Raw genomic sequence first — 22145 nt, 5'->3', positions numbered from 1 at the left:
CACGAGAAGAACCCAGTACATCGATAGCGCGCACGGAACCCGAAGCAATTAAGTCAACCAGCGCGCTTCGCGTGGTCATAACATCGAATCTGATTTTGACGGCAGTTCTTCAGAAAAAAAATAAACGCACATAAGCCGTACCGTTCTATCAGACGCGCCGATGAAAAATTTGGGAATAAAACACGTCTTATACACCAGAAAATACGGCAATTGACAGTCTCGGTTATGGTGACCAAGTTTCGTTGCCATAACATGGCTCATAGACAAGACAACCCAAAGATGAAGAATTTGTTAGCAGTCCCTAACCTATTTCTGTTACCTACTCGATTATCTGAAAATCGATCTTGTGGCACCACTACCTTTACTACTGAACCAGCGTATAATGGCAAGCAAAGTTTTGGACACAATACCGCGTCAGGCTCGATTTAACAAACATGACCCAGGTGCACAATGTTGTTAAAATGAGGGCCGTGGAGAAAGTTGACGCTGTTCAGGATGCTCCCCATCCCGTTCGCTGGTGAAATGGTTCCTTAGCTTCCTGGAAGCCATACAGCCGATGATAATAGGTATGCGTCGACGTGGCAGTAAACTGTAACTTAGGCCACCAACACATGGCGAAGCAGCGTGGATTAGACCTAACAGCCAAGGCAAGTGTGACAAGGGACAGAAAACTGTTGCGGGTTTTAAGTTTAAGTGAATGGCCTATCATAAATGCAGGCTAGACCAAGTGCTGCAGAAGAGGCGAGGATGCCTACCATCTGTGCGCAAACAAGACAGAAACGGTTAGGTTTGCGTGTACATAGAAGCACCAAGCTGAATTTGCAAAACCAAGCCTAAGCTTTGCTGCATCACCTGCGTCATCATGGTGATGTGTGAGGGGCAAATGCGAAATGCTCCCTCACTAAGCAAAAGCCTATAAATGAAACTTCTGCGCTGCTTAGTGGCCAAATATGCACTTGCGTTATTCCAAGAAAGTGCCTCAGCACTTTGAAAATAACCTGATTCCAGTTACAGTTAAACCTGCTTATAACGAACCTCCATATAACGAATTCCTGGATATAACGAAGTTTTTCGATTCCCCGCCGTTACTCCATAGAAGCACATGTATTTGAGACCTCTACGTAATGAAGTGGCAGCGGGAGACCCCCTCGATATAAGGAATTTTCCCCTCCGACCACCTAGAGATTTCGCCCCAAATTTTGTCATTTTTGCGCGAGCAGCAACCGGAAGCACCTTCTCCGCCGCGATGGAATGCGAAGCGAGCGCACGTGTGCGTGCGAGGTGACCCTGCCTCCCTCTACCCGGCGATCTTGCCGCCGCGGGCGTGACCTTTCCCCCTCCCTTCATTCAAATCTGATCCTGCTGCTTGCTGCAGCTGGCCTAGCCCGCCAAGCCAGCACTCTCTCCTTTTCCAGCTGATGTTGCCGACGCGCTGGTACACGCTGTGCCACATCAGACTCGATGAGCGCGGACACGTGCTGTCATACGCTGGCGGCATGTGGAAGCGCCACTGGAGAAGCAAGCGAAGTGACCTTCGTGCTGTTGTCTATTGCTTCAACGCAAACTGAGCGCCGAGAACACACAGCACGCAGAAAGCTACGAGCCGCCGATACACCTACACTGCTAGACTCTGCCCCAACGCAAATTGCTTTCATGATACGGCCTGCGCGATTGCGCGCCACCCCGCTATCCCTCCCCCCTCGCTCCCTCGCCGGTGCCTCGAGCGCAACGGAAGAAGGCACGCTTCCTCCCTGCTTTTTTTTCGCGCACGAGATTTAGACACGGTCGTTGGCTCCCCTCGCACGTTTTCACATGCACATACAGCATACAGCGCGTGGCGACTGCGTTATCGCCCTTGGACTTTAGGGTACGGCCACGCTAGCGGCAAAAACACGCAGCAAAAACGCGCGTCAGAAACCGCAGCAAAAGCGGCAGGAATCGGGGGTCTTGCGGCGTGCCGCACGAAATGGGTTCTGCGGCAAATGCCGCGTGCCCCGAGATGAAGAACCAATCAAGAGCGACGAGGGTGACGTCACGGAGCCATCACAACCGGAACGCCGCCGGTTCGCGCCGGGTTTTCAATCGACGATCGTCGTCTTTCGCATTAAACAACAAGTGCTCGCGGTGTTGCTCGCCTGTTCGGAGATCGCGGGAGATCCTATCACGCTGCCGCGCGGCGAGACGCGCGTGCCACGGTGGCCTCGCAGCAAAGCGCTGACGCGCGACAACTTGCTGCTCGCTGCATGACGCACGCGTTTTTTGCCGCTAGCGTGGCCATACCCTTTATATACGGAATATCTATGAGCCAAAACCAATTTTAGGGCCACTACGCGTGATGGACACCATCATAAAATAGCAAATACGGATCTCAAGGGCCATAATTTTTACTGGCGGAAACCGAAAATACGTCATAGTCATCGCCCCCGGCACTTTTGGCGGCCAATGCCATCGTCAAGTCACCAAGCCAAGCGACATGAAAAGTCAAAATGGCCGCTCGGGCTGACGCGAGGTGGCAGTTCGCAACGTATTATGCGGGAACGGTCCCACAGTTGCGACACAACAGTGGGGTTACCAATGCATTGAGTTCTATGGGAGCTGTGCCGGGACCGGTCGAAAACGACGTAACAGCCGGGAAAACGCAGCCCCCGGGAACGTAACAGCGAGGTTCTACTGTAACACTAAACGACGCTACGACGCCATCGTGACCCTCGCTCTCAGTTTCCGATGCCTTGTGTTGTGTACCGATTCTGGACGCTGAGTTCCGCGGATGACGGATTTTCGTCAATCAACCCTGGTGTTGAAGAGCGCCCTCTTCCGGCCCCAAGAGTACATATATATATGCCAGTTGTAATCATGATCCCCTGTTCTGTGTTGTTTCGTGACGGCAATAAAGAGCTATTGCCGATACCGCCTTGAAGCGATGGTGCCGCGCGATAGGACTCACGCAGCAACATAACACTGGCGACGAGGGTGGGATCCGAATGAGACCGCCGCAACGGGAAGCTAGCTCCGCCCAGTACGTACTCGTTCACAATGACGGCTGCCACAACGGAGGGGCTCGAGCCTTTCGACATCGCTCACCCTGAAGAGTGGGAGGACTATGCAGAACGTTCCCAGTTCTTCGTCGAGGCGCAGGGCATTACGGACGCCAGCAAGAAGAGATCGACATTCCTCAGCCGCTGCGGTCCCGCCACATTTCAATTAGCCAGGGCGCTCGTGGCACCGGCCCAGCTGAAGGATACACCTTTCGAAACAATCCTCGCCGTGCTGCGCGACCACCTAGCGCCGAAACCACCGGAGCACCGGAATATGAATTCCATCGCCGCGACCAGGCACCAAGTGAGTCTGCCGCCGCCTACCTCGCTGCTCTTCGAATGACGGCACAGCACTGCAACTTCAACGACCTCGACACCGTGCTACGGGACCGATTCGTGTTCGGACTGCAGAACGACACGGTGAAGCGGCGACTACTGGCGAAAAAAGAGGTGTCTTTCACCAGTGCTATCGAGGAAGCAGTCGCCGCGGAGGCCATTGCCCGGGAAGCCAGCCTACCCTCGTTTCAAACCACGAACACGTCGCGTTTCGAGCCCATGCACCAAGGGACGACGACTGGCGATGATGGCGAGCAAGACACCTCCGAAAACATTCTTCGGTTACGTGCGAGCCCCACTCAGCGACGGGACACCGAGAGATTGGGGGGCGGCCCCTGCGCCAGCTGTGGAGGCCCGCACGAACGCCGCCTGTGTCGGTTCCGGGGTGCCCAGTGCAGGGAATGTGGAAAAACCGGGCACATTGCTAAGGTCTGCCGGTCCCGGAGACAGCTTAGCCCACGTCGGAATGCCAGAGACCAAGCCCGGACGCAACAATTCAAGACCACTCCTCGCACAAACATTTCATACTGCGACGACTTGGCAGTTACTGCTATCAACGAAGTGTCTAAACCTGCCAAGAGGAAGATACATGTGAGTGTAAAAATCGAAGGCACACAGTGTCAGATGGAGGTGGATTCGGGATCAACCTTTTCCATTATCTCCAACGCCACAGCCAGACACATTTTTCCAAAGGGACGTGTCCAAACCTACAGCCACTTGACGTTATCATGAGGGACTATCAAGCCAACCGTATCGCTGTACGTGGAGTTGGTACCGTCCGAGTGCAGTTCAAAGATTTTGACGGCCCACTGCGCCTGGTCATTGTCAAGGGCGAGCGCCCAAGTCTTCTCGGGCTGGATTGGTTTCCGGCACTCGGTATCAATATCACGGGAGTGCAACGCATCGATCAGCAACCATCCTCACTTGACAACATATTCCGGGACTTTGCCTCTGTGTTCGACAGGACGTTGGACTGCTACAAGGGACTGCCCGTGCAGTTTGCACTTAACCCTGAGGTTGTGCCTATCCGCCTGAAAGCAAGAAGGGTTCCTTTCGCACTGCGACCAAAAATCGACGCCGAACTGGACAAACTGATACAACAAGGAATCCTAGAGCCGGTTGACCACGCTCATTGGGAAACCTCTATTGTTACACCACTGAAGGCAAATGGGGACGTCCGCATCTGTGCAGACTACAAGTGCACCATCAACAAAGCCTTGCAGCAGCACTCGTATCCGGTACCAGCTGTCAACCACCTGCTGGCATCCCTCTCTGGTGGAACTGTCTTTGCGAAGCTAGACTTGGCACAGGCGTACCAACAGCTCCCAGTGACTGATGAATCTGCAGAGGCACAGACCATAGTGACGCATCGGGGTGCTTTTCGCGTTCGACGATTACAATTCGGTGTCAGCGTCGCACCTGGCATCTTCCAGAGTTTAACGGAGAACCTACTACGCGGACTACCAGGCGTCATTCCATATTTTCATGATGTCCTCATTTCAGGTGCATCACACCAGGAATTGCTTAGTCGCCTTCGAGAGGTTCTTCAGTGGTTCCAAGATGCAGGGCTTAAGGTCAAGGAGGAGAAATGCCAGCTAGGAGTTACTCAAGTGGAATTTTTAGGTTTCCGAGTCGATGCTGAGGGAATCCACCCCACACTGGCCAAGACGCAAGCCATCCTTAATGCACCGCGGCCGTTGAACAGAGCCGAGCTACAGGCCTTCCTGGGTCTTCACAATTTCTATCATGCATTCCTTCCACACAAGGCCACTGTCGCTGAACCCCTGCACCGTTTGTTGGACAAGAAGGTCCCCTGGCTGTGGGGAAACCTACAACAAACTGCGTTCGACAACGTGAAGAAGCTACTGGCATCCAACCAGGTGCTGACACACTTCGACGAGAAGAAGCCAGTAATCCTTGCCTGCGATGCGTCCCCGTATGGAATAGGAGCGGTGTTGAGTCACAGAATGCCGGATGACACGGAAGCACCAATCGCTTTTTATTCAAGAACATTGTCCCCTACGGAGCGGAATTACGCTCAGATCGATAAGGAGGCACTCGCTGTGGTTGCCGGAGTAAAGAAGTTCCATGACTACGTATTCGGCCGCCCATTTCAGATCCATACAGACCACAAGCCGCTCCTGGGGCTCTTCACATCAGACCGGCAAACGCCACAGATGCTTTCACCGCGAATGTTGCGTTGGTCCATTTTTCTGAATGGATACCAGCATACTCTCCACTACCGACCAGGAAAACAGTTAGGCCACGCAGATGGTCTCAGTAGACTACCCCAAGCGGACCAGTGCCAGGATGACCCTTCGTCAGCGGAGGTCGCCATGCTTCTGGATGTACTTCCAGAATCTCCAGTCCATGCAGACGATGTGGCGAAGTACTCCTCCAAGGACGCTATCCTCTCCCGCGTCCTCAACTGGGTGTGGAAGGGGTGGCCAAGGTGCGCTCCGAGTTGCGAATTCACACCATTCGTGTCCAAACAACATGAGCTGTCCGCCCACAAGGGATGCTTACTGTGGGGTGACCGTGTGGTGATTCCACAGGAGCTTCGTTTCCGGGTCCTCAAAGCTCTGCATGTCGGACACCCCGGCATCGTCAGAATGAAAGCGCTTGCCCGCAGTTATGTATGGTGGCCCGGCATGGATGCAGCCATTGAGGAATGGGTCCGGCGATGCCTTCCTTGCCAGGAAACACGGCCCGAGATGCCGCGGGCACCTGTGCACCCATGGGAGATGACCCGGACTCCATGGTCACGCCTGCACATTGATTTCGCTGGTCCATTCCAAGGACAGACCTTCTTGATTGTGGTGGATTCTTATTCCAAATGGCTGGAGGTCATGCCAATGTCGTCAATGACATCGAGTGCTGTAATCACTACCTTACGAAGATTGTTTGCAACTCATGGCCTGCCAGATACCCTCGTTTCAGACAATGGCCCGCAATTCACATCCACAGAATTTCGAGGATTCCTGGATGTAAACCTCATCCGCCAAGTGACATCTGCACCGTTCCATCCATCCACGAACGGGCAGGCTGAAAGGATGGTACGGACCACCAAAGAGGCATTATCTCGGATAATCCGAGGAAGCTGGGCACAGCGCCTGGCAGACTTCACTCTACAGCAGCATGTAACTCCCCACACAGTCACGGGATGCTCCCCGTGCGAGTTACTGATGGGCCGCCGACTGTCTACCATGCTGGACCGGCTGCACCCAGACCAGGCCCCTGAAAAGTCCTCCCGGTTGGCAGAAGCTCTGCCTACACCACGCACATTCCAGCCCGACGACCCTGTATTTGTACGCAACTACAGCCAGGGCCCACCATGGGTACCTGCTGTGATTTCCAGAGCAACTGGTCCGATCTCTTATGAGGTGGTTTTTCCGGACAGCCGTGTGTGTCGCCGGCACATGGACCAGCTTCGTCGTCGGAGCAGCAGTCCCATGAGGTTAGCCGAAAGCGTACCTGAAGGAGGACAGCCTGAGGTCCGACCTGCGTCAAACCCTTCACCTGTCGGAGTGAGCTGCAGCAAGACACCAGATCCCAGTGAAACCGAGGAGCAACCAAGAGTCATGCTACCTTCGGACGACACAGCAGCGCCTCAGCCAGCAACAACAGAGCAAAGTGTAGAATTGCCGGGGCCACGCCGTTCGCAGCGTTCCCGTAAGACACCCCAACATTTTCGGGACTTTGTGCTGGCATTGGCGGACTGTTGAGTCCGAACTAAGGGGGGGGGGGGGGGAAGTGTTGTGTACCGACTCTGGACGCTGAGTTCCGCGGATGACGGATTTTCGTCAATCAACCCTGGTGTTGAAGAGCGCCCTCTTCTGGCCCCAAAAGTACATATATATATGCCAGTTGTAATCATGATCCCCTGTTCTGTGTTGTTTCGTGACGGCAATAAAGAGCTATTGCCGATACCGCCTTGAAGCGATGGTGCCGCGCGATAGGACTCACGCAGCAACATAACACCTTGCGCTTGTGCGAAACGACACGCGTCCACGCATCCGGTACCTGGTGTGACATTCCGAGGGTGAGTGCTTCGACGAAAACGGAAAACGGCTGCACGTTACAATTGAGGGCGCGTTAGAATCGAGTAAATACTGTAAACGTTTATTTTTCAAATTTTCGTGCCGAACCTGCATATAACGAAATCCTCTTTATAACGAAGTTTTTCGGGAATTTGTCAATTTCGTTATATCCAGGTTTAACTGTATAAGTAGAATATGTTGCCAGGCAAATTGGTTGAAGACTAGGGATCGTACATATTAGCACAACGTGGAAACAGACTTAGTAGGAAAGAAGAAAGCAAGCATTATTTTTTTATTAGCACTTGCGTTGTTTATTATTTCTTTTATACTCCCGCCTATTTAGTCTATGTTTTCACGTTGCGCTACTAAGTAGCCTCTTGATTCCAGAGATGTTTTCTTTTTGGCAAGTTAGGTTCTTTTTAAGATTTTTCAACATCTGGCCCTTGTGTCAAGGTTTTGTGCAAATCACACAACTATTTGCACTATTCAACACTACAATTCACTTTGACTTAGCTTCGAACCAAGAATGTGCAAATAATTAGTATGCCAGTTAACACCAAATGCATAATACCTATGGTAAATCTTCTCTTCAATCGTGCCAGCCGTGAGCAGGCGGTAGACGGTGACATCCCGGCGCTGGCCAATGCGCCACGCCCGCTCTCGTGCCTGTGTGTCTGTGCTGGGGTTCCAGTCTGGATCGTAGATGACCACCCGGTCGGCACCCGTCAGGTTCACACCCAGGCCACCCACCCGTGTTGTCAGCAGGAACACAAACACTGACGGCTCCTGTTGGGAATGGCTCTGTCTTACAGGTCTCACTCACAGCCACACACATGAAGACCCCCACAATGCACGTGCTTCATCACATCATCTTGCGCTTGCCCAACTTCATTATAATGAGATTCAGGTGTAATGACCAGCTTCTACAAAAACTAAGAAAACACTACCTGAAGAACACACTACCTGTGATTCACAATGTAAACATCTGTGCTAATAAAATACACCAAGTGATTCGACTTAGCTTGCCTCATGAATTGCAGAGGTCTTTTTTGCATTTCAACAAATAATGAGAAGTTAGGAATTCGGTTATTTTGTCCACAGCAGCCTCATCTTGTGTTCTGCACACATTCAGTGTCAAGGCTGTTTCACATAGCACAATTTTCGTTGCTTCAGGAATGCAATTTTCATCGCATGCAACAAAAATTGTAATCACACTCATCGACCTTCCTCAGGACAAGCGACCAACAAGTCGGTTGCATGTCATACCAATCATAGCCATCAGTGTGATTTTTAGAAGAATTAATTGTTGGGCTAGTTGGTTTTCCATAACTGAACAAGTAACTTTGCGCAATAAAAAACACATACACAACAAAAGGAGACGTGCACTACTCATAACTGTTTATTTGAAGGGAAAGACTCTACATCTATATCCTCTTGTCACGCATGCGCATACCGAAGAGGCACTGCCGCTCCTGCGCAGAATAGTTGCCTCATAAAATCGAGGGCCACACCCACAGGCGATAACATGGGCCACCACAGAAGGCACATACAGTGGAACCCCGATTAAACGACTTTGAGGGGACCACGCAAAACCGTCGTATAATCCGGCCATCATATAATCGGAAAACTAAGAATATAAGCAGTCTTGCCCAAAAACGAGTACAGACAGCCTGAATAAGCCAGCAGCACGAACCTGCACTGCTTCCAAGGAAGGTAAATTAAATTATTAAAAAATTACAGCGTTTATTAAATCGTAACGCAAGTTTCTTATTTCATGATTTTGTTGCTTGAACTTGACCCTCGAGGTACAGTAGAATAACGACAAAATTGACCATTTTAAAACAATCTAAATCCCAAGATTTTTAGCGTTACGTTGGCAAGATTGAGACTTTGTCCCAATCCAATTCATAGACAAGTCGACCAAAGAAGCTATCTAAATCCCGCGATTTTCAGCGTTACGTTGGCAACCTGCAACTTTACGTCTCAATCCCATCCATAGACAAGTCGACCGAAGTCGGAACTTGTTTTTGGATGGAATTGACGCTGTTTTCGTTGTGCTTTTGGCTGGTTACGATGCTGCAACACCTTACCACATTTCGCGGTTCGACTGCGTTCATTTGCGACGTTATGGCGATGCAGCGCATTTGGTATGACAGTCGCTTCGAGAGACGAGCAATTCTGATGACTGAGGAGCTTGGAAAGTCCGCTGCGGCTTTGTATCTCGATGTCGACGATTTGCGGATGGCAGGACCAGCGACAGGCCCACTTTAAATGCGAGGTCAGTCGAGAAAGCTCCGTGCAACTTGGTACTGACCCTGAATGAAATGACTATGCGGTCTTTTAAAAAGTACCTAAATCTCAAGCAAGCTCGACGGCGTGGAAAATTACGATTCTCGGGCTATCACTTTTGGAGACAGTTTCGGTTTCGCGAGACTCGGCTCGCAACACCTCTCGAAGTATACTGTCGACAGCTCTCTTGGTGCTGATAGCGAGCTTAGGACAGCGTTGAAAACACTTCTCGGCGACGGTTTCTGTGCCGAACGTGACATTTTGCGAAAACGAAACTATCTACGAAAGTAATTGCCCGAGAAGACCACCCAAGGAAAGCTCTGTCTCTTCTTCAGACGACCATGATGCGTGAAGAGAACATTTCCGAATTGCGATTGTAGAATAAAGGTACCACATCGTTTTCCGTTGATTTCGCGTTACATTAGCGGTTTTATTTTTTTTATTTCGGCTGACTAGTAAGTCGCCCCTCGAATTACATTCGGGAAAATAAGGTATTGTGCACCCGTTATCAGCCTGCTGCAGTGTGCTTACGTGCGAGAATGCGTCTGCTTAGAACTTTTTTTTTTCTTGGACAGTACCAGAGAAGCGTCATACGAAGCAGGTCTGCATAAAATTGCATCGTATCATCGAGCTAATTAATACATTATTTTTATGGAGGTTCTGCCAGGTCCAAACCAATTATTTGTAAAATGCGGGTAGTCGCATGACCGGGGGACGTATAATCGAGGTTCCAATGTAATATGGCACCATAGTGCCCGAACTTTCAACATCACGATACACGTGCATGGCCATTTAGTTGCAGTCTGTTCGCGTTGGATTTCACGCATATATTTTCCTGTGCATTAAGTGTGTAATCTAAGGTTTTGTTATTTCTGCTGGCAGACACGATTGTTTATCAAGCTCACAAAGCAAACTGACACGATTGTTTATCAAGCTCACAAAACAAATATGCAAACTATATATTGTGCTGACCGTCAAGAGCACAGGCAAAACTGTGAATGACGAAGCTAACTTTGATTGGTCGAACACAAAACAAGTGACACTCGAAGCACAACGATCAGGTCAAGCACGTAGGCTTTTATACATCACTAGTTGAAAGTTCCAGCGTGATCACGGGTGCCCGCGTGCCTTTCAGAAACTACTACACAATCAGATTATACGCAATCAGATTATACGAGGTCCGTCGTTGTATCCTGTACATATTGTACCCGGTTTCGGTTTCAATGTTTAGGTGGGCAACACTGTGCCCCTGTGCTTGCATATATTGATGGAACGTCTATTAAAGAGTAAGTATGCAACACGCAGCCGGTGTGCTGGTCACGTCACTCCTCCACTACAGAGCAAACGTGAAAACTATATAGGGTATTGTCACATTGTATTGTCACATGATTTGATATCTCTTTCTTAATGGCGTTGATGAATCAACTCGTCAATGGTGTTTAGTTGTGCCTCTTCCTGAAGTGTCGAGATTGGCGTGCATAGTGGAAGACCGGTAACGATGTGCATTGCTTCCCTGTTGCTGCATTCCCAATCCTTAAGGTGCTGGAATAGACCGATCCCACCGGCCAGTTTCACGACGCCACCACTGCCGCGGTGCATGCTGGTACTTCTAGTCATCCGGCCGCTCCAGCCGCCCGGAGTGCCTGTACGTCCTGTTTCCGAACAATTTTTCGCAATTTTTATGGTTCGTGTAGAGCCATAGTGTATCATAGTGTAGTGAGCCATAGTGTAGTGTACGGCTCTTGCCTGCTTAGTGTGAACAAGGAACCCGTACGGGTCCCGAAACGTCTCTGTGTAAAAAATTACGGCTCTTGCCTGCTTAGTGTGAACAAGGAACCCGTACGGGTCCCGAAACGTCTCTGTGTATTACTTTGACTTGGTCAGTGACCGCATCTTCTTCCTCGTGTAGAGCCATCGTGCGATGGGTGGATTGACCTGCTGCGTTCCTGGGTGCTACAACAACCACACAAGAGAAAAAGGCTTCGGATTCTATGTGTTTTCTAAAGAGCGAAAGCTTCGAAAGACGTGGATCCAACGGATTAATAGCTGGTAATGGTAATACACAGCGCGAGAAGAAACACGGGGACGAATAGCGGCCGGATTTCGATGTTGGCAAAATGCTAAAACACCCATGTACTTAGATTTCCCGGAATTTATAGATTACTTGTCAATTATCAATTAGCTATTGATTGACTATCGATTGGATATCGCAAGGTACTGGCCACGTATTTGGGCTACCAAGTCATCTCCAGCATTTCCCGAAATTTATTGATTGATTATCGATTAGCTATTGATTAGCTATCAATTTACTTTCGCAAGGTATTGGCCACGTATTTGGGCTAGGCTAAGAACTACGAAGTCATCCCCAGAATTTTCGAAATTTATTGATTATTGATCGATTATCGATTAGCTATTGATTGGCTATCGCAAGGTATTGGCCACGTATTTGGGCTACGTTAAGCACTACCAAGTCATGCCTAGCATTTTCCGGAATTTATTGATTATTGATAGATTATCGATTAGCTATTGTTAGCTATATATTGGCTATCGCAAGGTATTGGCCACGTATTTGGGCTAGGCTAAGAACTACGAAGTCATCCCCAGCATTTACCGGAATTTATTGATCGATTATTGATTAGCTATCTATTGGCTATTGCAAGGGATTGGCCACGTTTTGGGCTAGGCTAAGCACTGCCAAGTCACCCCCAGCATTTCCCGAAATTTATTGATTATTGATCTATTATAGATCAGCTATTGATTGGCTATCGCAGGTATTGGATACATATTTGAGCTAGGCTAAGAACTACCAAGTCATCCCCAGCAGTTTCTGGAATTTATTGATTATTCATCGATTATCGATTAGCTATTGATTGGTTATCGTAAGGTATTGGCCACGTATTTGGGCTAGGCTAAGCACTACCAAGTCATGCCAAGCATTTTCCGGAATTTATGGATGATTGATCAATTAGCTATTGATTGGCTATCGCAAGGTATTGGCTACGTACTTGGGCTGGGCTAAGCACTACCAAGTCATCCCCAGAATTTCCCGGAATTTATTGATTATTGATAGATTATCGATTAGCTATTCATTAACTATCGATGACTTGGCGATGATTGGCTATCGGCGTTTTTATGTTAAAAACCGCCGCCTAGCTTACCTAAGAACTTCTAGATATCGCTGTTACCGAAGTCTGCTAGTCGTGCGCGAAACCCATGTAAAGGTAAAAAGTTTCGGCGCCACATTTCAAACCTGTCTCCAACAGGTATACAAATCCTATTATGTCCGTCACTAAGCAAGCATAACGTTGCAGTCACCGAGATGCACGTGTGCAAAAATAGTAACGTAAAACGACTGCGTACTTCAGCACGTACTACATCAAAAGCTCGAACAAATACGATACTCAACGCGTAATCAGTGGGTAACAACCGAAATGATAGAGCAGCAGGCACTTTTAAACGTTGGCCTCGCATGCTGCAATAAACAGCCGATGTAATTTCTTAAAAGACATGACGAATGTTTCTCGGTGGTGGAGTCGCAGAGATGTCTGGGAAGCTCGCGCGCAGCACTCAACGAGCGCGGACTGCGGTGGTTTGGTTGACCAGTTGACTAGTACAACCAAGATGGTGGCAGTGCTACTTCCGGAAAAGTGGCGCATGCGCAGATCGGTCGGTGGGATCGGTCTATTGAGCCAAATAAATTACATGGCTACAGAACTGTTCAGATGAGTAAACGGGCAGCAAAGGGGCACCTTGGAGCAGATGAGTCTTATCAGATGAAGCACCCGGTGCGCATGCTGCTTAATTTCGCGGATCCAAGCTTTTGCTGAGCCATTTTCCGTGTTACACCTACTCGCGTAGCTGGGGAGCTGGTGTCGGAGCACATCCAGATAGGTGCAGATGGATAGCGTGGCGTGTCCAGAAGCCCTCGATGGCCCCAGCTGTTCACAATCAACATTTAGAGCGTCTTCTCTGTTGAAAGTGTCAGTCCTATGGATTCCTCGTCCTCGTCGGCTGTGTTGAGTGCTTGCTGTAAGGCAAATTCCTGTAGTTGCAGGTCAATGTGAACACTCCATACGGTAATATAATCGGCGTCCGAGATCGCTTCTAGAGGCCACCCGAGGGGTAACATTGCCAGGTTAAAGAGTAACGGTGCAAGCACCGACCCTTGTGGCAAATCCCTCTTGGCGCTAAGCTGCCGGTTATGTGTCCCGCCACACGGATGCGAACGTCTGTTGAGTGAGGGAGCACTTCACAAAATTACAGACGCGCTCGGGTAGTCCTACGCAGCACATAATGTCAAGTATAGCAGCGTGGCTAACTTCATCGTATGCCTTGTGCACATCCATGGCTAATATTGTTCGCACCCAGCGACTCCAATTGCCTGCCAAAACCATGCCACTAAGCACTCCAAGTCCATCTTCTGTGCCCAGGAGCAGATGGAATACAATTTGTGCAGGATAATACCGCTTGAATTGAATTGAATCGAATTGAATTGTTCAAGCCACCAGGCGTGTAGCAAGCATTTTATCAGTTAATTTGCAGACACTGGCAGTTAAGACAATAGGGCAAACATTGCGGAGATTGGAAGGGTCTTTTCCTGGCTTGAGTATAGGTACAACTTCAGCACGTGTCCAAGATGCAGGTATATCGCCTTCAGTCCACACGTGATTGATCTGATCCAGTAGTGAGACTAATGATGTCTCTGTAAAGTTTCTGAACAATTCGTAACGTAATCCGTCCGGTCCAAGTGCTGTGCGTGGTGCAACACGTCCATAGCTGCTATCAATTCCGGCACAGTTAACGGTGCCTGGATTCCAGCGATTGCCTCTGGATTAGGGTGTCGGCCGACCGTCAAAGGCAGGATCACAAAGTGATCTACAGGAGCAGGAGGCACATCATAGTGTGGGAACAATGTCCGATCTATTTGTCACGCCACATTTAACGGCGTATCCACAGAGGTGAGAAGCACGGAAGCCGTGGGGTCGAGCTAACGTTCACCCTTCTCCATTGCACGAAAAGTATGCCACAGAGAGGCTGCGCGTGACGATGGTTCGAGGGACGTGCACCAATCCAGCCATCGTCCTCTGTCCAGTCTTCGTTTGTCCCGACAGGCTTGTGCCGTGATAGGCCGCATTTGAATTTTCGCTTTTATCGATGCGGGATCAAGCACTGCAGCAATCTCGGCCCAGCGCCAAGCCGCCCAAAGGCGCAACTGTTGCAGATCTGGGGTTGGACGACCTTCATCTACCCAGGACGTTTGCGTTGCTGAATCAAGTGCCTGTCAAAGAAATTCTTGAAGGTTTTGCGGTGGCAGATCCTGTGTTATGAGCACTGCCTCCTGAAAGGCAACAACTCTACCCTACAACACCCACGAAGTCGGGAATGTACGTGAGTTGGAAATTCGAGTGAGAGTCTCGTTCACGTCGCTATCCGATTACACCAGACACCATGACAAATCGGGCAAGTAGGACGAAGCATGTGGGTGATCCGCACGGCGCGTTGGGATTGTAAGGTCGTTCAGCTGCTGGAATTGTGCGTCCGCAAATGTGTCCCAGACATGATTCTCACGAGCTGAGAATGTGTTATATCCCCATGCCACGTCTGAAGCATTAAAGTCACCTGCAACCAATACAGGACACCCTGCATGCTGAATTCGGAGAAAGTGAATCCATCCCAGTCTCATTTGGGTAGAGGAGCCAGTTTGTGGCTTGGCGTAAAACGACACCAGGATTACGTCTGTTTTCTGTAGGCGAACTTTCGGAAAGCTTCCGATGCAGGCGCGACCTGTGCCGAGCGACAAAGTTTAACACTTATTAGCCGGTGGAAAGCGGCCACCGGTGAAAGATAAACATATATATGTGTCAATACCCTCCCCTTAAAAAGCATCGTCCTGATGCTAGAAACAACCGTGAAAGCGAAAACAAAACGATGCGTAATAAAGAAGAGAAAAAAAATAAAGTAACAATGTACCTAAGCTCGTAAGCGGGCGTAGAAAGGCTTAAGACACACCACGTGGATGACTTCAGGTCGTGCGCAGTGTCGCTGTGATTGCGAAATGCCGTCTGGCACGACCTGATAGTCCAGTGCGCCAATACGTCGGATGATCTTATCGGGTCCGAAATAGCGACGTAACAGTTTCTCGCTAAGTCCTCATCAGCGTATCGGAGTCCAGACCCAAACACCATCGCCCGGCTGGTACTCGACGTAGCGGCGTCGAAGATTGTAATGTCGGCTGTCGGTCCTCTGCTGGTTCTTGATGCGCAAGCGGGCAAGTTATCGATCTTCTTCGGCACGCTGCAAATAGGTGGCAACGTCGAGATTTTCTTTGTCAGTGACGTCCGGTAGCATGGCGTCAAGCATCGTTGCCGGGTTCCTTCCGTAGACCAGGTGGAACGGCGCCATGTGCGTCATTTCTTGCATGGCCGTGTTGTATGCGAAGGTCATGTACGGAAGGATGGCATCCCACGTTTTGTGTTCGACGTCAACGTACATTGCCAGCATGTCGGCGATGGTCTTATTTAGGCGCTCAGTGAGGCCATTCGTCTGCGGGTGGTGGGCGGTGGTCCGGCGATGGCTTGTCTGGCTGTATCGCAGGATGGCTTGAGTTAGTTCTGCCATAAAGGCCATACCTCTGTCGGTAATGAGGACTTCTGGGGCACCGTGACGCAGGAGGATGTTCTCAACGAAGAATCGGGCTACCTCGGCGGCAGTGCCTTTGGGCAAGGCTTTTGTTTCGGCGTAGCGGGTGAGGTAGTCCGTAGCTACGACGATCCATTTATTCCCAGACGTCCACATCGGAACAGGCCCCAGTAAGTCCATCCCGATCTGCTGGAACGGTCGGCGAGGTGGCTCGACCGGCTGTAGAAGTCCGGCTGGCTTTGTCGGCGGTGTTTTGCGTCGCTGACAGTCTCGGCATGTCCTTACGTAATGGGCGACGTCCGCAGAGAGGCGAGGCCAGTAGTATTTTTCTTGTATCCTCACGAGCATGCGGGAAAAACCGAGGTATCCAGCCGTTGGCTCGTCATGGAGAGCTTGCAGAACCTCTGGATGCAATGCTGAGGGTACCACGAGGAGGTAGTTGGCTCGGAGAGGCGAGAAGTTCTTTTTTAGGAGAATGTCGTTTTGCAAGAAAAATGACGCCAATACTCGCCTGAACACCGTCGGCACAATGACGGTCTTGCCTCCTAGGTAGTCTACAAGGCTCCTTAGTTTCGGGTCGGCTCGCTGTTGTTCGGTGAATTCATCGGCACTGATGGGTCCTAAGAAAGTGTCGTCATCCTGGTCGTCCTGTGGAGGCGGTTCTACGGGGGTGCGAGACAAGCAGTCGGCGTCAGAGTGCTTTCGCCCGGACTTGTAAACGACGGTGATGTCGAATGCTTGAAGTCTCAGACTCCATCGTGCGAGGTGACCTGAAGGATCCTTCAAGTTAGCTAGCCGACACAAGGCGTGGTGATCGCTCACAACTTTAAAGGGCCTGCCATAGAGGTAGGGGCGAAACTTTGATGTAAGCCCAGATGATGGCGAGGCACTCCTTTTCTGTTGTGGAATAATTTGCTTCCGCCTTCGATAGCGACCGGCTAGCGTAACTTACAACCCTTTCTAGTCCATCAGTCCTCTGCACAAGCACAGCGCCGAGTCCTACACTGCTTGCGTCGGTGTGGACTTCGCTATCGGCGTTTTTGTCGAAATGCGCACGTATTGGTGGCGATTGCAGGCGTCGCTTCAGTTCTTCAAATGCTTCAACTTTCGGCGTCTCCCACTTGAACTCGACGTCGGCCTTTGTGAGATACGTCAGTGGCTCGGCAATCCGTGAAAAGTTCTCGACAAAGCGCCTGTAATAGGCGCACAGTCCAAGAAATCTACGCACTGCCTTCTTGTCGGCGGGCGGAGGAAAGTTGGAGATGGCTGCAGTTTTCTGAGGGTCAGGGCGCACTCCAGACTTGTTGATGACGTGGCCCAAAAACAAGAGCTCCTCATATGCGAAGCGGCACTTTTCTGGCTTCAACGTGAGTCCGGAAGTTTTGATTGCTTGAAGAATAGTTTCAAGGCACCGCAGGTGTTCTTCGAAGCTTGAGGCAAACACAACGACGTTGTCCAAATAGACGAGGCAAGTCTGCCACTTCAAGCCTGCCAGTACTGTATCCATGACGCGTTGGAAAGTCGCAGGTGCCGAGCAAAGACCAAACGGCATGACCTTGAACTCGAACAGTCCGTCTGGTGTTATAAAGGCAGTCTTCTCCCGGTCCCTCTCGTCGACTTCGATTTGCCAGTAGCCGGTTTTGAGGTCCATCGACGAAAAATACTTTGCGTTGTAGTGTCGATCCAAGGCGTCGTCAATCCATGGGAGAGGGTATACGTCCTTCTTCGTGATTTTGCTGAGGCGACGATAATCGACGCAGAAACGTAGGGTTCCATCCTTCTTCTTTACTAACACCACAGGGGACGCCCACGGACTCTTGGACGACTGGATGATGTCGTCGCGTAGCATGTCGTTAACTTCTTGCCTTATCGCATCACGTTCGCACGCCGAAACTCGGTACGGGATCCGGCGGAGTGGGCAGACATATTCGTTGGTTAGGATGCGGGGCTTGGCGGCAGGGGTTTGTCGAACTTTTGACGACGAGAAGCAGTCCTTCTATTGCAGGAGCAGAGCTTTTAGCTATTCTTTCTTATGATTGGGAAGGTTCTGATTGACGTCAAAAGTTGGTTCAGGTACTACAGTCATCGTTGCAGGTGCACTAGAATCTGTGAAGGCAAAAGCACTGCTGGCTTGTACTATTTCGTCGATGTAGGCGACCGTGGTGCCTTTCTTAATGTGCGTGTATTCGTCGCTGAAGTTCGTAAGCATCACTTTTACTTTCCCTTCACATAGCCCAGCTATGCCTCTAGCGATGCAAATTTCCCGATCGAGCAGTAAGTGATGATCGCCCTCGATGACGCCTTCCATGTCTGCAGGCACTTCGGTACCGACGGAAGTCATTATGCTGGAGCAAGGCGGAACGGTGACTTGTTCTTCTAGCACAGTCAAGGCATGGTAACTGATGTTTGTATCCGGTGGTATCGCATTGTGCGTTGAAAGCGTTATCGACTTGGACCTTAAATCGATGGTTGCACCATGTTGGTTTAGAAAGTCCATGCCTAGGATGACGTCCCTGGAGCAGTGCTGCATGATTACGAAGCTCGCCGGGTAAGTGCGATTGTTAACCGTGACTCGCGCTGTGCAGATACCAGCCGGCGTTATTAGGTGGCCTCCCGCTGTCCGGATACCGGGTCCTTGCCAGGCCGTCCTCACCTTCTTCAACTTGGCGGCGAACGGGCCACTAAAGAAGGAATAGTCAGCTCCAGTGTCGACGAGAGCGGTGACGCTATGACCATCGATTAGCACGTCTAAGTCGGTAGACCGTCGTCTGGCGTTGCGGTTAAGTCGTGGCATCGGATCACGGCTACGTCGGCTTGCTCCGCTGCTGCTACGTCGCGTCAGTAGGTCTTCTTTCGGCGGCGAAGTGTTGTCGTCAAGGCTCGTGCTAGGTGGTGTGCTGGTACTTCGTTGTGATGATGCGCGAATCGTCGGCGGCGGTGGCGGAGGATGTTCGGTATTGTGCCGTAAAGCAACCGCACCTCCATCGGTTGCTGCTTTTAGTTTCCCGGACAGGGGCTCACAAACCGGCCCCGGGCTAGGCCAGTGTATGGTCGGCGCTGCGGCGACAGGTAACGTCCTGGTGACGGCGAGCGTGAGGGCCGTCGTGGTTGCGACTGGGCTCCGGCGAGGTAGTCGGCGATGTCGCGTGGTCGCTCGCCAAGCTGTGGACGTGGCGCGATGACGGCAAACCCTCGTAGGCCCATCTCGCGGTATGGGCATCGGCGGTAGACATGGCCGGCTTCTCCGCAGTGATAGCAGAGCGGGCGGTGGTCGGGGGCGCGCCAAATGTCCATCTTCCTCTGGTAGCTGCGCTGGGCGACGGGCGGGCGTGCTGGCGGTGGCGGCGGTGGAAGACGGAACTGCGGCGTTGCGAGGCCCTGGCGCGAGCGCGGAGTGGGGCCTTGACGACGGGCGACGGCGGCATAGGTCATCGCTTGCGGCTGTGGTAGAGGCGATGCCGGAACTTCTGGCACTTCCAGTGATCGCTGAACCTCTTCTTTAACTATGTCAGCGATCGAAGCCACCTGAGGCTGCGATCTTGGGAATAAGTGGGCACGAGAGCAGTACCGTTGGCATGGCTCTCAACCACTATCTTTTCACTCCGCAGGCGCTACTGGTCTTCTGGCTTGCTTGGTTATTAACCATAATGAACAGTAACATTGCCTCCGATGTTCAGCGTTTCCAGTTGGTTCCGCCCCACGTCACCTTGGATGCTGCGCCCTTCTTCGTCATGAATGCATCTGCGCAAGTCACCCCTGGCTCCCCCTTACGTTCGTCGGTGACATCGCCTATTGTCAACTGTATAAGAAGCCCGCCCGTCCCGTCCGCCCTCAATGAGCACGAGAGCAGTACCGTTGGCATGGCTCTCAACCACTTTTTTCACTCCGCAGGTTTGTACTTCCTTTTCTTTGTACGCTAAGATAAGCGATGATCCATGTTTGCTTCTGCTCCCGTGCCCAAGGGTGTTCTGTGAAACAGTTTGTGAGTGTTTTTTCTATGGCGTTTCTTTTGTTGTGCTCCGGGGACGTTGAATCAAACCCTGGCCCTAACAACCGCTCTGAATCTCTGTTTGACATTGAGTCCTTACCAGAGGACCCCTCTGAGCAGATGAACCTAATCTTTAAGCTCATAAAAGACGTGCATACGCGTTCTTTACAAACGTCAAAGTTCCAGACGGAGATTACTGATGATGTTAAGGCTATAAAAAGTGGACAAAAATTGCTTGAATCAAAAGTTTCTGGTATTATGAAAAGGCTAGACGCACTAGAGGAAAAGTCGCAACTCGTTGATAATGTCAGCTTGAAAGTTTCTAGCATGACAAAAACAATTGAAGAAGTTAGCGCTCAGAATAACCTTTTTGAATCTCGTTTAAACGAATTGGAAGATCGGTCGCGCCGCGACAATCTAATTTTCCATGGTCTCCCTGATAATATTGAAACTTGGCAAGAAACAGAATCAAATATAACCACAGTAATCGGTAGTATTAGCGACGCATTACCTGCAGACGCAATCCAACGTGCGCAGCACCGCCTTGGTTCGTTTATGCCTCATAAATCCCGTCCTGTTATTGTAAAGTTTGCAAGCTTCAAAACAAAAGAAAAACTACTGTCTCTGCGCAGCCAATTCAAGCATAAAAACATAAGTATAAGTGAGGATTTCTCAGTTGCTACACGAACCGCACGAAGAAAGCTGATAGCATTCGGCAAGAGCCAAGCCTCCTCTGAACCTTTCAAATTGTGCTATGATAAGTTGATCCTGAACGGAAAATCGTACGTATACAACGCCAGTTCTGATGAAATTCAAGAACTTAAGCAACACAGTAATAATGTAGAACGTGCAAGCCCTGTTCCATCCCGTCCTCCGATCTAGGAAAGCGCGAGGGGCAGTAGTTCACTTTCTTCGTTTTCTTCATTTCCTCAAGATTCTGTTTTATATTCTAACATCAGAAGTGCGTCCAATAAATACGATTCTTTATCGTCTGCAATCGACACATGTTCTGCAAAAATCATTGCACTTACCGAAACATGATTGCCTGCGCATGTCACTGACACGGAAGTGTTCCACGGTGCTGTGCAATACCGTGTTTATCGCTGCGACTGTACTGTACGTAGAGGAGGTGGCGTCCTTTTGGAAATTTCAAATGATATTCCGTCTATGTGGTTTGCACGAGCGACAATTTAGAAGCTGTCTGGGAAGCTGTCTAGAAGCTGTCTGGTAGCTCTTGGTCACAAAAAATTCATCATAGGCGTGTGCTATCGCTCACCGTCTGCACCATCTACATTTTTCCATGAACTGCACGATAGTATTACTTTTGTTCGCACGCGTTTTCCCTCATCTCCCATCCTATTCCTGGGCGACTTTAATCTACCAAACATAACCTGGAACGATCAATCGTCTTCACTCGCTCCCTTTTCAGCACAAGCTAAGGAATTTCTAGACTTGTGCTCAGTTTTTTCATCGTCACAGCTAGTAACTCAACCTACACGTGTATCTTCTAACGCCGCAAATACCCTTGACCTAGTTTCGACATCCCACCCCGACACAATTTCGGAGATTACACACTTACCTGGTTTAAGCGATCACTGCCTACTTGCATTTTCAATTAACCTTTCTACACCTAAAGCAAGTAAACTCAGAAAAACTATTGACCCTTTTCGCGGAGCAGTTTGCTCTAGGTGAACGAGATGGCATTTTCGGCGGCGCGCCATACGTTGCCTCAGCGAATGCGCACAAATAGGAAACCATTACTACTTCTGCCCTGCTTCTGTGCGCTCAGCTGTCAGAAATGCTACTGGGTGTTCGTAA

The 22145-nt window shown here is 50.2% G+C and overlaps 2 protein-coding genes across 2 annotated transcripts in view; one reads left to right on the top strand and one right to left on the bottom strand.

Annotated features, from left to right (window-relative positions):
* Positions 1 to 3374: 3374 nt before the first annotated feature.
* Positions 3375 to 7096, top strand: LOC119435883 (uncharacterized protein K02A2.6-like). Its single transcript, XM_037702582.1, has 2 exons — positions 3375 to 3962; positions 4085 to 7096. Exons 1-2 carry the CDS (start codon positions 3375 to 3377, stop codon positions 7094 to 7096), a joined length of 3600 nt encoding a protein of 1199 aa, XP_037558510.1.
* A 78-nt stretch (positions 7097 to 7174) lies between these two features.
* LOC119435884 (DNA excision repair protein ERCC-6-like) overlaps positions 7175 to 22145 on the bottom strand; it is a 59409-nt gene continuing 44438 nt past the window's right edge. The window contains exons 3-4 of the mRNA XM_037702583.2: positions 7983 to 8197; positions 7175 to 7184 (exon numbers count right to left, since the gene is read on the bottom strand). Of these exons, the coding sequence (XP_037558511.2) occupies positions 7175 to 7184; positions 7983 to 8197 (225 nt within the window). The remainder of the gene's footprint in view (positions 7185 to 7982; positions 8198 to 22145) is intronic.

Source organism: Dermacentor silvarum, unplaced genomic scaffold (assembly GCF_013339745.2).
Source record: "Dermacentor silvarum isolate Dsil-2018 unplaced genomic scaffold, BIME_Dsil_1.4 Seq986, whole genome shotgun sequence".
Lineage (NCBI taxonomy): Eukaryota > Metazoa > Arthropoda > Arachnida > Ixodida > Ixodidae > Dermacentor > Dermacentor silvarum.
This window is presented reverse-complemented; position numbering and strand designations above follow the sequence as displayed.